This window comes from Sclerotinia sclerotiorum, genomic scaffold, assembly GCF_000146945.2.
Source record: "Sclerotinia sclerotiorum 1980 UF-70 scaffold_17 genomic scaffold, whole genome shotgun sequence".
NCBI classification, from domain to species: Eukaryota; Fungi; Ascomycota; class Leotiomycetes; order Helotiales; family Sclerotiniaceae; genus Sclerotinia; species Sclerotinia sclerotiorum.
In genome coordinates, this window is record NW_001820819.1 from 524,526 (window position 1) to 536,985 (window position 12,460).

At 43.6% G+C, this 12,460-nt stretch overlaps 4 protein-coding genes across 4 annotated transcripts; 1 reads left to right on the top strand and 3 right to left on the bottom strand.

The window, feature by feature from the left end:
- Positions 1-227: 227 nt before the first annotated feature.
- On the bottom strand, positions 228-2,497 carry SS1G_11146 (hypothetical protein; the record flags this gene model as incomplete). Its single annotated transcript, XM_001587855.1, has 3 exons — positions 228-1,864; positions 1,914-2,121; positions 2,219-2,497. The coding sequence occupies 3 exons, from the start codon at positions 2,495-2,497 to the stop codon at positions 228-230; spliced, it is 2,124 nt and encodes a 707-aa protein (XP_001587905.1).
- Positions 2,498-4,323: 1,826 nt separating this feature from the next.
- SS1G_11147 (hypothetical protein) lies at positions 4,324-4,965 on the bottom strand (the record flags this gene model as incomplete). Its single annotated transcript, XM_001587856.1, has 1 exon — positions 4,324-4,965. One exon carries the CDS (start codon positions 4,963-4,965, stop codon positions 4,324-4,326), a length of 642 nt encoding a protein of 213 aa, XP_001587906.1.
- Positions 4,966-5,810: 845 nt separating this feature from the next.
- Positions 5,811-8,621, bottom strand: SS1G_11148 (hypothetical protein; the record flags this gene model as incomplete). The annotated part of the gene is made up of 1 exon (XM_001587857.1): positions 5,811-8,621. The coding sequence occupies one exon, from the start codon at positions 8,619-8,621 to the stop codon at positions 5,811-5,813; it is 2,811 nt and encodes a 936-aa protein (XP_001587907.1).
- A 364-nt stretch (positions 8,622-8,985) lies between these two features.
- Positions 8,986-12,077, top strand: SS1G_11149 (hypothetical protein; the record flags this gene model as incomplete). The annotated part of the gene is made up of 4 exons (XM_001587858.1): positions 8,986-9,003; positions 9,082-10,690; positions 10,748-11,928; positions 11,991-12,077. 4 exons carry the CDS (start codon positions 8,986-8,988, stop codon positions 12,075-12,077), a joined length of 2,895 nt encoding a protein of 964 aa, XP_001587908.1.
- Positions 12,078-12,460: the final 383 nt, after the last annotated feature.

The window sequence follows — 12,460 nt, forward strand, 5'->3', positions numbered from 1 at the left end:
TCCTAACCCAACCTAGCTCAACCTAAGCCAACGCCTTTTTTCGCATACATACAATTAATAGCCAAATACGATGAAAAATTCCCATGATTCCAAACGCCGTATTGTGATTATGATGATGAATATGTAGAATCAAACTACTTCTCTCGTCATATCACATCATTTTATTCGTAGACTTCGTATCTTCACACTCGTATACTCCCTACCCAAAAACTCGTAAATTGATGTGTTTACAATTTACTTCCCTCCTTAACACAACATACACCTCCATTTGTTCCGATCACAGCCGCACCAATTTCTTGATGATGTTGAGCAGCGCTATCCTTTGCCAAGACACTCTTATTGAAACTTTGTTCTGAAGGAGGTACATCAATGGCTGGATTTTTGGTAAAGAAATTGACCGGTTTCAAAGCGACCTTGATAATTTCAACTGGCATAACTGGGAAATCTTCAATTCTTGGTACGTGGTTAATACCAAATTGAACCCAGACGACAATATCATCATCTTGTACGTTATCCTTTCGAGCAGCGAAAGAACGTACACCAGTTCCACCTCGAGATTGGTTTGTGTATTTGCCTCCGGCGTAGAGTTCGTTTTCGCGGTAAGAAGTAACGTAGATATTGTGATCGGCGAATTCGGCACGCTTGAAATGGAAGGAATCTTTGTCTGCAAGCATTTTTTGGAAAGGAGGAGCGTGGATTTTATAGGCGACGGGTTTCCCGTTAATGGGGTTTTTGACTGAGGAATTTTGGATCTTAAAGGTGCGGTTTACGTCATAGTTGAGATCGTATCCGCCGGAGGTGGTGATGGGAGTGCTGTCTACGGTATAGCCAACTCCGTGGGGGTTGAAATCGCTGCGGGGCATGGGGTGTGCTTCGTCGTAGACGACGCTGTTGAGTGGACCATCAATCATAGGGTCTACACGAAGAGAGAAGATGTGTTGATGGTGAGAAGCGAGAACACCGGGGTGAACGACGGTTCCCCATGGAACGGTAAGACCTTCGTCAATGGGTTGGGTTGAAAGAATACCGGTGGCTCGAACCTCATACATGACTTCTCCAGCTTGGTTAAATTGGAAAGCGAGGATATATTCGTAGTTCGCGACTGTGATGATAGATTGAAGAACGAGTTCTCTGTTACGGACGACAGCTGCACGACCAGTTCTGTAGTTGGTGTGTTTCCATCCGATACCGTTATCTTGCTCATGAATACAGACTACGTTTGGCATTTCGAGAACTTCTCCTTTTTCATCATTGAGAACGGCGGAGAGGTAATGGATTGAGCCCAGACAATCACATCCGAGTTGGAGGTTGTTTGCCATGATACCAGCACCTGCATCACCAAGATCGAAGGCAGCCTTTCTGTGGAATGGGTTACGAGGATCGGCATATGGAATGTTCATATCTGAAAGAGATAATCTGTAGAAGAGAGAGCGTCCATCATAGTGAACATCATAAAGAACCATGCCTTCTCTCTGGTTGAATCCAACCTTGAAGGTCCATTTTTGCCACGCGACAGTATGTCCTTGTTCGCTGAATTGGGATACTTTAAACGAAGCACCTTCTGGTTGAATAACATTCAATGGCTTGAGATCTTTTCGGAGATCTTGTGCTTCGGGAATATATTCATTGGCAGGTTGGACTTTGTATGGAGATGGTTCCTTGGTTGTGTGATCGGCTCCAGTTGGCATATAATCGATACGGGTAACTTTCATAGTCTCTGCACTGATGACTGGAGAAATAGTAAGTGGCATAGCATAGTGGTTGCTATCAGCTTCGTTGGGGTTCTTTGGGTCCCGAACATAGAGGAAACATTGATAGAAGCGCTTATCATCGGTGAAAAGGCCATCATTGATTCCATCGGAACCTGGAATCGTCAGTATAACTACCATTTCCGAAGTATGAAGCAAACTCACCATAAATCCATGGGTCACAAACAACGACGGTGCCCTCTGGTAGTTGAAGCTTTGCAATCTCGGCCTTCACTCCTTCATCCGCCAGGGCAGCTAATTCCACTGCGATGATTTCTTCTCCATCGGCATTACTGTGGACGTTTGGGCCAAGTCTGACATTACTCTCTACTTGTCCAGTAGACAGATTGATGATAGCTTCATGTAATTTATCCTGCAAGACATGTTAACATCTACCACTGAGGAAATTCGAAATTTGCCACTCGAGCAAATAGGTAAATATGGAGCAAAAGCCAATTGATCAAACTCACGGTATTCTTAATATAGTAAACCACAAAACTTCTTCTGTCAATCTTTGGAAGAGCAGATCCCGAATGCTCAGCAGTGAGAAACGGAAATAATTCCGCCTTATTTGGTTCTTGAAGAGTAATGGACTTGAATTGAATTTTCACCTCAGCGGGCCATAATCCCTTGAGGATCTGTGAACTCTGTAGGATTTCGGAAGCAGTCAATGGACCCAGAGGATGCTCCAGAGTAGTTTTCTTTGCACCCACGAATGGGAGGGAAACCGGGGCTTGTTCTGTAGACATATTGTGTGAAAGCGGATGTTTGAATCCAACAGAATCTGGGAGGGAAACAGTACAGAGGAAAGAAAAAGATGGCAAACGAATGATAGACGAAGGAACCTCTCAATATATGTAAGATTTATCACTACCAAATCCTGAGCCAAGATCTAAGTATTTCAATTATGAAAGACTATTGCACGATAACTTTCCATCACAATCTATTGGACACTTTCTCTGGAAAAATGCCATAATCTTATCGTGGCTCCTATTAGAAGTTGCATATATTTCATGTCTGTACCCCACCTATTGGTTTTTATCATCGCATGGACATTCCGAATAGAGCAACGCGCGGGGTTTAGATGGCGATGCATAGCAGCGATAGGTTAACTCTCTGATCTCAAGCATCGATTTCTGATGAAGATACGTTGCTTGACAAACATTTACTTGATGTTTGCTTGTCATAAGAATCTTAGCTGTAACACGATAGAGAGTTGTGAGTAATAAATACCAGGTAGGGTTTGGTTGTCGACGACGATATTGATTGTTTCCAATCATCCGTCGTTTTTGTGGAACCTTTAGACTCTGTGTTTCGCATGTACCTTCCTAAAAAGTACTTTGGCTATGCTCTGTTCTTATCTACAAGCTTTAACCTTTTGTAATTCATCGACAGATGAATAGTAGTAAAACGTCAAAGTGGTAAAAGTCCTTGGCTCCTCTTGAGTTTGTACTTTCCTTCATAACTGTAATGCATCAATCATCTCAAGCTTTGCACAGTGCACGCGTCGAATACTCAAACACTATGGAGTTGGATGACAAGTCTTGCAGCAGTTTGTCATATATTTTAAGATCAGACTTACTAAAAACATCCATTCCGAATCGATCAACAATGATGAAATAGCATCATGCATCACGAGAAGATCAATTCAATATTAAACAAACAATAAATGAACAGCAAGCATCATCATGTTTTTTGCTAGGCATCTCATCATCTACATATACATCATAATATCAAAAAATCAACCAAAACCCCCAAACAAGCGCTCACCAGCAGACTCCAATAAAATCTCTAGATCACTCAAACCCATTTCCAAATAATCGATGAATAAGTAATAAGCGAAGGGGAAAACGAGCGTATAAAGCGAGACTAAAAGTTATACATATCTCGAAGTTCGGTAGATCTCATTAGTTCTATGTATGTAATACCTAGAAGTGATAGACTTTAAATACTATGCTATATTATTTCCGCTGTCTACGCTTGAGGGTCGATGAAGTGATAAAATTCTGTATTCGAGTGTCCTTGGTGGATGGGATATCGTATTTTTAGAATTACTCATACTGTACATACTATGGTAATTATAACTATAATAATAATGATTCATTCACATCTATGATCCGTTTGGCGAATTGAATCAGAGCGAATGTAGAAAGGGCTGAGTACTGGTGAATAGAACATAATACAGGTTTGACGCAAAGAAAGAAGAATAGAGCCAAAGAGCCAAGAAACCTGGGTGTAAGATCATGAAATATGTACTTTCTTAATATGGAATTTCATTATTGTAGTTAGACCACTCATAGCTATTTGACGAATGAAGCTATAGAAACCTCGCATTGCCTGCAATGAACATATCCCATATGATAAACCCAACGTTTGAAAATCGAATAAACTAGATAAATCCTCATGAAAAACAATATAGATATTGGGAACCCACACTCTGTCGTAACTAAACTCCTCGAAACGGTAAGAACCATTCGCAACCACAATTCGCACATCTCAAATATCCTGTACCATCATGTACCACCCATCCTTTCCCCTCCCTTCCCCACTCAAACAAAAACTCTCCAAAAACCTCCTAATCCCCCGTAATATAAACCCAAATCAAAGGCGACTGCCCGGGCAACCCCGTCCTCTTCCTCCCCGTATCCCACCCCAAATCCTTCAAAGTCATCTTCATCCTATCCTTATTCCCGCCCTTAAAAACCATCCCCTTTGTCCACTTCCCATTCCCCACTTCCTGAACTTCCGTCATTACATTCTTATCCGCATCCTCATTACTACAACCCAGCTGCTGCATCATTTCCTTAACCGTCATAGTAGCCGGAATAAAGAATTTTCGATGATTGGTTCCATCGTAAGTATGCAGCGGGGAGTTTGCTTGCCAAGGGGGTGTTGAGCCCGTTACGAATACGTGGACGAGACAGTGGGTGGTGGGGAAGAGGTAGTTGTAGCCTGGGGGAAGACCGATGCCGCCGAATTGGTTTTGGACGTGGACGCCAGGCATACCGCTTTTATCGGCGGGAGGGGGTGCTGGATAGGTACCGGGGAAGTGATACTGAGGAGCTACGAAACCTGGTGGTCCATAGCTTGCATTAGAATAAGGGTCGGCGTACCCGTATGGCGGTGATGCGTAACCCATTGGGAATGCTATGCCGGTGTAGGGTGGAGGCGGACCGGAATCCTGACCGTGATAGGTATTGTATGGTACGCCGGACATTTATGGTCTTCTTAGACTGGAAGGATAAATAACGGGCGCCTGTGTGATGATAGGTTGATGAGCTCGCTGCTGCTGGGATTGAAAAGGTTGTTGAGGTGGGTATGGCGGAGGTGGTGGTCCTGGATCTCGACCGTGATATGTATTCCAACCACTTGAAGTGTCGGCTAGTGCTGTGAGCTCTTGATGGTAGAAGATTTCACAACCGGCAGCGTCGAAGATTTGTATACGAAGAAGCTGGACTTGCTGAATGACGCTAAAGGGATCACGGAGTGTTTTGTATGTTACGATGACTTGTACGTCTTCGTGTGGAGGTAAACTTACAAATCTTGATTCTTGGGAGGACGCCACGATGACGAGTTGAGAATAATATGCCGAGCTTTTTTTCTGGTTGTTTGATGAAGGTGTAGTTTAGTAGAAGTGAAGGTATGGGGACAGTGAGTATAAAAGGGCGTTGTAGATGAATAGAATGTTGATGACTTATTAACATTTGGGAAGAAGGAAAGTCGTGAATAAATAGAGTGATGAGACGGATTGGACTTGAACCAAAACAATAGAGGTTGTGAATGGAGAAAACATTTGTGAATCATGGAACATTTTCAATTAACAGACTTGCCTCCAGTGATTCAGGTAAAACTTTATTAAACCCATCGACAACATACTTAACATTAATTAGCAGTTAAAGGATGAATCACCCACAAATAAATGTGGGTATATGTTGAATTTTGTGAATGCCAGATGGAACCTAACCTTGAGGTCATCTTCATAATAATGGTACAAAAGTGCTGTAGTTTTTCGCCTATCCTTGAAATGCTTGAAAATACTAATGAATCTCGATTTTGAGTGATTTATCCACCTGCCACTACCGCAAGGCCTTCATAAATCTTCCCCTTAACAGCGTAAAAGGAACTCGTTGTCACACCGACGCTTTCTACCTCAATCCTCCCGGTACCAGTTTTACGGACAATGACAGATCCATCAATCAAAAGAGTACCTTCTCCTCTAAGTTCTGCAGTAAGACCAGAAGATTGCATGATTTTTCGTAGATCTGTTAGCCTTAAATCACCAACATGCAAAGGCTGCGCAACCGATCTTGTTGCTGATGCCATATTTGAAGGTAGTACATCTAGGATTGGCATTTCAACAACAGCTTTTGCCGAATCAAGAGCTGCCTGCGTTGGAGTTTCCTCTGATTCCCCTGTCAGCATCTTTTGCTTCTTATTGGCACCTTCCGAATCATGCGAATCGGTGTCAATATTTGTCGTTTCTAATCGACCAGTTAGAGTAACAATTCCCAACCCCTTGACGTTTTGCCAGCGCAATTGCTTAACTAATGAGTCAGTGAGCTTCACAGCCCACGCATTAGTATCTACACTTGCGTCAATGATAACACCGATTTCTGGCGTGTATACATCGACGAGCTTATCTTTAGTGCTACCAAGAAGCTGTCTGCAATCATTGGCAAGTGCTAACGTCTCATCTTTCATACCACCGACCAATATCAACTTCCGAGGCTGGATTAGAGGTATCAACATTTGAAGACTGCGTTTGTCGTGAAGCCCAGCGAAGTCGACAAATGCAATTCGAAGATTGATCTTGAGTGTCTCAACTGAGATATCCAGTCTGGATGGTCCAGGAATCTCTTCTTCTACTATATCCACTAGATCATCCTCTTCCAAAACATCTGCTACGGAGTCATCCTCGTTATTGCCGACCTGCTGTCGCTTGCCCTCATTCGTCACTCTTCGTTTCCCGGAAGCTGCAACATCATCCCACTTCCTTTTTTTGCCGAGGGTATCTTTCGTGTCATATTTTCCAGGTCGTTGTGGTTCCTGTCCATCCACCTCATCCCGTTCTTCTGCTCTCAGAAACTCCCCGGGTCTAATCAGTTCTCCAAAATCATCATTCCGTTTCCTCCTGATCGCCATAGGAAACATCTTATCACGACCCTTCTTTCCTCTTACATCGAAATCGTGAACACCTTTCTTTCGGAGAAGTATATTGATGCCAAGATCTTCATCACTCAAGCCAATCTTTTTCCGATTCGCTTGGCCCATAGTTGCGGATATGTTAAGAGCTTTTCCTTGCTGTTCAGTCTCAGAATCATCGGAATCTGAAGACGAATCCGACGAAGCATCGTCAACAATATCGGCAGAAGCCTCAAGAGCTGTAGCACCACCCGGCTGAAGAGTGTTCTGCAGCTGACGTTGTGTCGCTAACCACTGTTGGTAAACAGTCAGATCATTACCCTCCAATGGAATACGTTTAGGTTCTCTGATTTCAAGGTCCCTTCCTCCCCCATAGACTTGTTCTAAGTTTCCTCCATTTGAGCTTGGTTCGGTAGCGACTCCATTGCGTCGTTCCTCCCACCATGACCACAGAGTCCTTCCTAATCCTGTAACTCCGTCAATACGATTCAACTTTTCTGTCAAAATCAGAAGATTTTTGTCATCGTCCGCAATTTTCCGCAGCACCTCTTTCGAAAATCCCCATTCAATGGAAGTGTCACTGGCAAGAATTACTTTTCCTACTGATCTTCCTAAATTGTCCGTTTCATTTAACATTCGGTCAATTTGACCCTTTCGCCCTAGTAGTCGAAGATGTTTAAACTCGAATGGGCCTGCGTTTTGCTTTGATTCATCTGAGTATGCGTGTCTCCTCTGTTGTCCAGTTTGCTGTTCCTCGTGGCCAGGCTGCGCTTCAAACTCTCGAATAATAGCTTCGTCCATCCACTCAAACATACTCCTCGTATATCTCATCGTCATTTCACTTGTACTGACTGCTAGGTAAGGTTTCGCGGACCTGAATGCGCTTTCCTCTTCCTGGTTTCCAGTTCTCCAAGCATGCTCTAAGAGATATGCTAGTTCCATCATTCGCGCTCCAGAATCTGTCGGTATAAGGACAATGCCTCCTCTTTTAATCGATGATTTGATCATATCGAGTAAAAGTTCATCTCTCTTGGCTCTTCCTCCGGGTAAGGCAACTCGTTCTCCTCCTTTACTACTACATATTAATGCGGTCGGTTTTCGTAGTTGCTCGATAACCTCAGCCCCTCCCGCTCCCGCCCCGCCCAACCAAGCCGCACCAGCCAAAACATTCTCACGAGCTTGATTCCAATCCACTGCATAAACTATAGACTCGAGCCCGTGTTGAATGTGCCATATTGTGCCTCCTAAACTATGTCCCGCATTGTAGGCTGTAATTGTTACTCCATTAAGTGGTTGATGGGGCTGCGAATATTTTAAAGGACGAACGAGAGAAAAATAGTAATTGATTTCCTCTTTCGTAGGAGGTTGAAGAAGGAAAGAAGAAGTCGTAGGTATAACGGTTGACGCTAGTGGTGTTGAGCTATATAAATCTTGCAAGAGAGTCCTTCCAAGCGCGATGACAGGATGTGTTGCATAGACAGGTATTCGAGTGAAGAGAGGAAAGTGTTTGCAGCAATGTGCATAAGCCGCGATATGAGGAACGGTGGCATGAGTGAGAAGTATAAGTGAGAGCGTCGGGATTTGTTTCTCAAGCTCCCTCAACTTTTCCACATCGAAAGTTTCATCCCATCCCACGTCAATCAGCACCTTAACTCCTCCATCAAGCTCAAGTAATGATTGCGACGCCGATGATTCGGATTGCGCTCCCTGTAAGGAACAAAAAGTAAACATTGTTATTGCATTCTGTGACAATTATAAAATGGAATGGAAGGACGGAGTATGTATTCTGGTAATAAAGAATACAAGGCTATTTTGGAAAGGCTGTAGCCGCGACCGAATGCCCAATAATATTATAGCACGCTAAAAATTTAAGGTTTAGGCCTGGTCCTAGGACATGAGGCAAAGTAGCCTTAAGGGAGTGGTGGTGGGAGGGAATTTATATCTTCAATTCCATTCAGTTAATACCTTGGCTTATATTTCAATGTTTTTCGCCAGTTATTCCTGTTAATATCCTATTTATTCGCGGACTCTCTACTACTTCACGCCCACATAATCTTATAATATTTCGCAGCTGCCCGAATCTTTGACAGACAATATGGCGCAACCTCCTTTCGTAAGGCAATCTGTTCTATTTACAAGACTTTTGAGAATAAATTCACCGTTTTTTTCATGGACTGACCGTTTTTTATAGCAACAGCAGCCATATTATGGCGGACAGCCTGTATATCAAGATCAGGGAAATCCTATGATGCATCCCACGGATCCAAACGATCTCGGCATGGAAAATCTACAGATATCGAATCAACAACCAGCTCCAAGGAAAAAGAAGAAGGATAGGCACGCATATCATGTTGTAGAAGCTCAAGGTTCTTCACAAGCATTTAATGGAATACCGCAGGGCGGCGTTCCTCCTTCAGCTTTTCTCAATGCCGATCCTTCTTTAATACCATCTCCAGGTGGTCAGTTCCTAAATTCGCCAATAACACCTCAAATGTCACAGTTTCCTGCCCCTGTGAATGCGCCATTTAACCCCACGAACCCCGCCACACCTGCTGAGTTCGCTGCGAGAACTGGACCTGGGGATGCCTTTTCTGCTAATGTGCAGACTTCAGCGCAAGGCCGAGTAGACCCAGATCAAATTCCCAGTGTACCTCGATCAAGAGATGCGATAGCGCAATATTACCTCAAGAACGTTTACCCAACCTTTGAGCACCACCTTCCACCTCCAGCTACAGTGCCATTCGTTGCATACGATCAAGGAAATGCTTCACCAAAGTTTGCACGTTTAACGATGAACAATATCCCATCCACCGCTGATGCATTACATTCGACTGGGTTGCCCCTCGGTCTTCTCTTGCAACCATTAGCCCCGTTGCAGCCGGGTGAACTCGAAATACCAGTTTTGGACTTTGGAGAAACAGGACCTCCTAGATGTCATAGATGCCGTGCCTACATAAACCCTTTTATGGTATTCAGGTCCGGAGGTAACAAGTTTGTATGCAATATGTGCAACTATGCGAACGATGTTCCTGCTGAATACTTTTGCGCGACTACACCACAGGGGGCTAGAGTTGATAGGGAGCAAAGGCCTGAATTGATGCGAGGTACGGTCGAATTTCTGGTTCCGAAAGAATACTGGTCGCAAGAGCCTGTAGGTTTGAGATGGATATTCTTGATTGATGTTGGTCAAGAAGCGCTAAACAAAGGGTTCTTGGAAGCGTTTTGTGAAGGTATTCTAGCAGCTTTGTACGGCGGCGATGATTCAACCGAAGAGGATGGATCTTCGAAACGCAAAATTCCTGAAGGATCTAAAGTCGGATTCGTGACTTTTGACAAAGACATTCACTTTTATAACATGAATCCTGCACTGGAACAAGCTCAAATGTTAATTATGCCGGATATTGAAGATCCATTTGTCCCCCTCAGCGATGGTCTTTTCGTGGATCCTTATGAAGCAAAGTCCAACATTACTTCTTTGTTAAGTCAACTACCACAATTATTTTCTCAGATAAAAAATCCTGAGCCAGCATTACTTCCTACTATCAATGCAGCTATGGCAGCTCTTGAAAAGACTGGAGGAAAAATTGTGTGCTCTTTGTCAGCTCTTCCAACCTGGGGCCCTGGCAGATTATTTCTCCGTGATGATGGAAAACAGCATGGCGGAGAGCAGGACAAAAAGCTATTCACTACCGAGCATCCAGGTTGGAGGAAGGCAGCAGATAAAATGGTTGCGACTGGAGTTGGTATTGACTTGTTCCTTGCTGCTCCCGGCGGCGGATATCTCGACATTGCAACAATAGGTAAAATAAATGCAATCTTATATGCCAATTACTAGAAGTGACTAACTTTTCCAATAGGTCATGTCGCTGCTGCTACTGGCGGAGAAACATTTTACTATCCTAACTTTGTCTCTCCACGAGATAACGAGAAATTATCACATGAAATTGTGCGCTCTGTTACACGAGAGACTGGATATCAAGCGCTGATGAAGGTCCGATGTTCAAATGGATTGCAAATATCTTCATACCATGGCAATTTCATACAACATACTTTTGGAGCTGATATTGAATTCGGTGTCATCGATTCGGACAAGGCCATGGGGGTCTTATTCAGCTATGACGGAAAACTAGATTCCAAGTTGGATGCTCACTTCCAAAGTGCCTTACTTTACACTACGGCTAGTGGTGAGCGAAGGGTCAGATGTTCGAACGTTATTGCCAGCGTAAGCGATCAACCTAAGGAATGCATGAACTTTGTGGATCAAGATGCCATTTACTCGTTGATTGCAAAAGAGGCTGCATCAAAAATGCTAGCACATTCATTGAAAGAGATTCGAGGCGCCTTGTCAGAAAAGAACGTCGACATATTGGCCGGATATCGTAAGAATTTCTCGGGATCTCATCCTCCAGGTCAATTAGTTCTACCAGAGCACCTCAAAGAATTCAGTATGTATATTCTTGGTCTCATCAAATCTCGGGCTTTCAAAGGAGGACAAGAACCTTCCGATCGCCGAGTTCATGACGCGCGTATGATCAAAAGCATGGGCGCTCTAGAGCTTTCTCTGTACCTCTATCCTCGCATGATTCCAATTCATAACCTTGCCCCTGAAGACGGCTTTGCAAATGAAGATGGCCATCTGAGGATGCCACCCTCTGTACGAGCTTCTTTTGCAAGAGTTGAAGAGGGTGGGGTATACCTTGTGGACAATGGACAGAACTGTTACCTCTGGATGCATGGTCAAACTTCACCTAACCTCATCGTTGATCTATTCGGCGAAGACAAAGATAATCTCAAGGCACTGGATCCATATCTTTCATCTTTACCTGTGCTTCAAACTCATCTCAGCGCTCAAGTACGAAACATACTAGAATATTTGAAGACGATGCGTGGAGCCAAAGCTTTGACGATTCAGCTTGCGAGACAAGGTCTCGATGGTGCAGAATACGAATTTGCCAGACTATTGGTGGAAGATAGAAATAATGAGGCCCAGAGCTATGTAGATTGGTTGGTTCACCTGCACCGTCATGTGCAGCTAGAAGTAAGTTATCTCTCTTGACCGAGGTTGAATATGGTTGATGCTAACATTGCCTGTGGAAATAGTTAACAGGGCAAAGAAAAAAGGATGATAGCGGGGATAACTCCTCAATAACATCGAATTTCGCAGGGTTGAGACCTCCCTACTGGTAAATCACGATGAGATGATGGATGAAGAAAAGTGTACGGCGTAGTTGAAACTCGAAGAGAAAAACCAGGGATATCTGGAGTCGAATTTTGGAGCGAGGGTGGGAAAGGAACTGTGATATGACAGTACATGTGATTAGCGTGCATAAATATTCAACATTTAAAATACAAATTCACTCCAACTCAGAGCCTTTCTCCAAAACCCATCTCGACGTCTTCTTGCCGTACTCGGCCATGGCTTGTATGAAGATACCTCTTTTAATCATAATTCAAGCTAATAATTCATCGCTATACCATGATTCCCACCGATTTCCAGAGAATCAAAAGCTTTACCAACTTGAAGCTAATGACCCATGATGCAAGCACTTATGAGCTTCCCGCCTCATCCA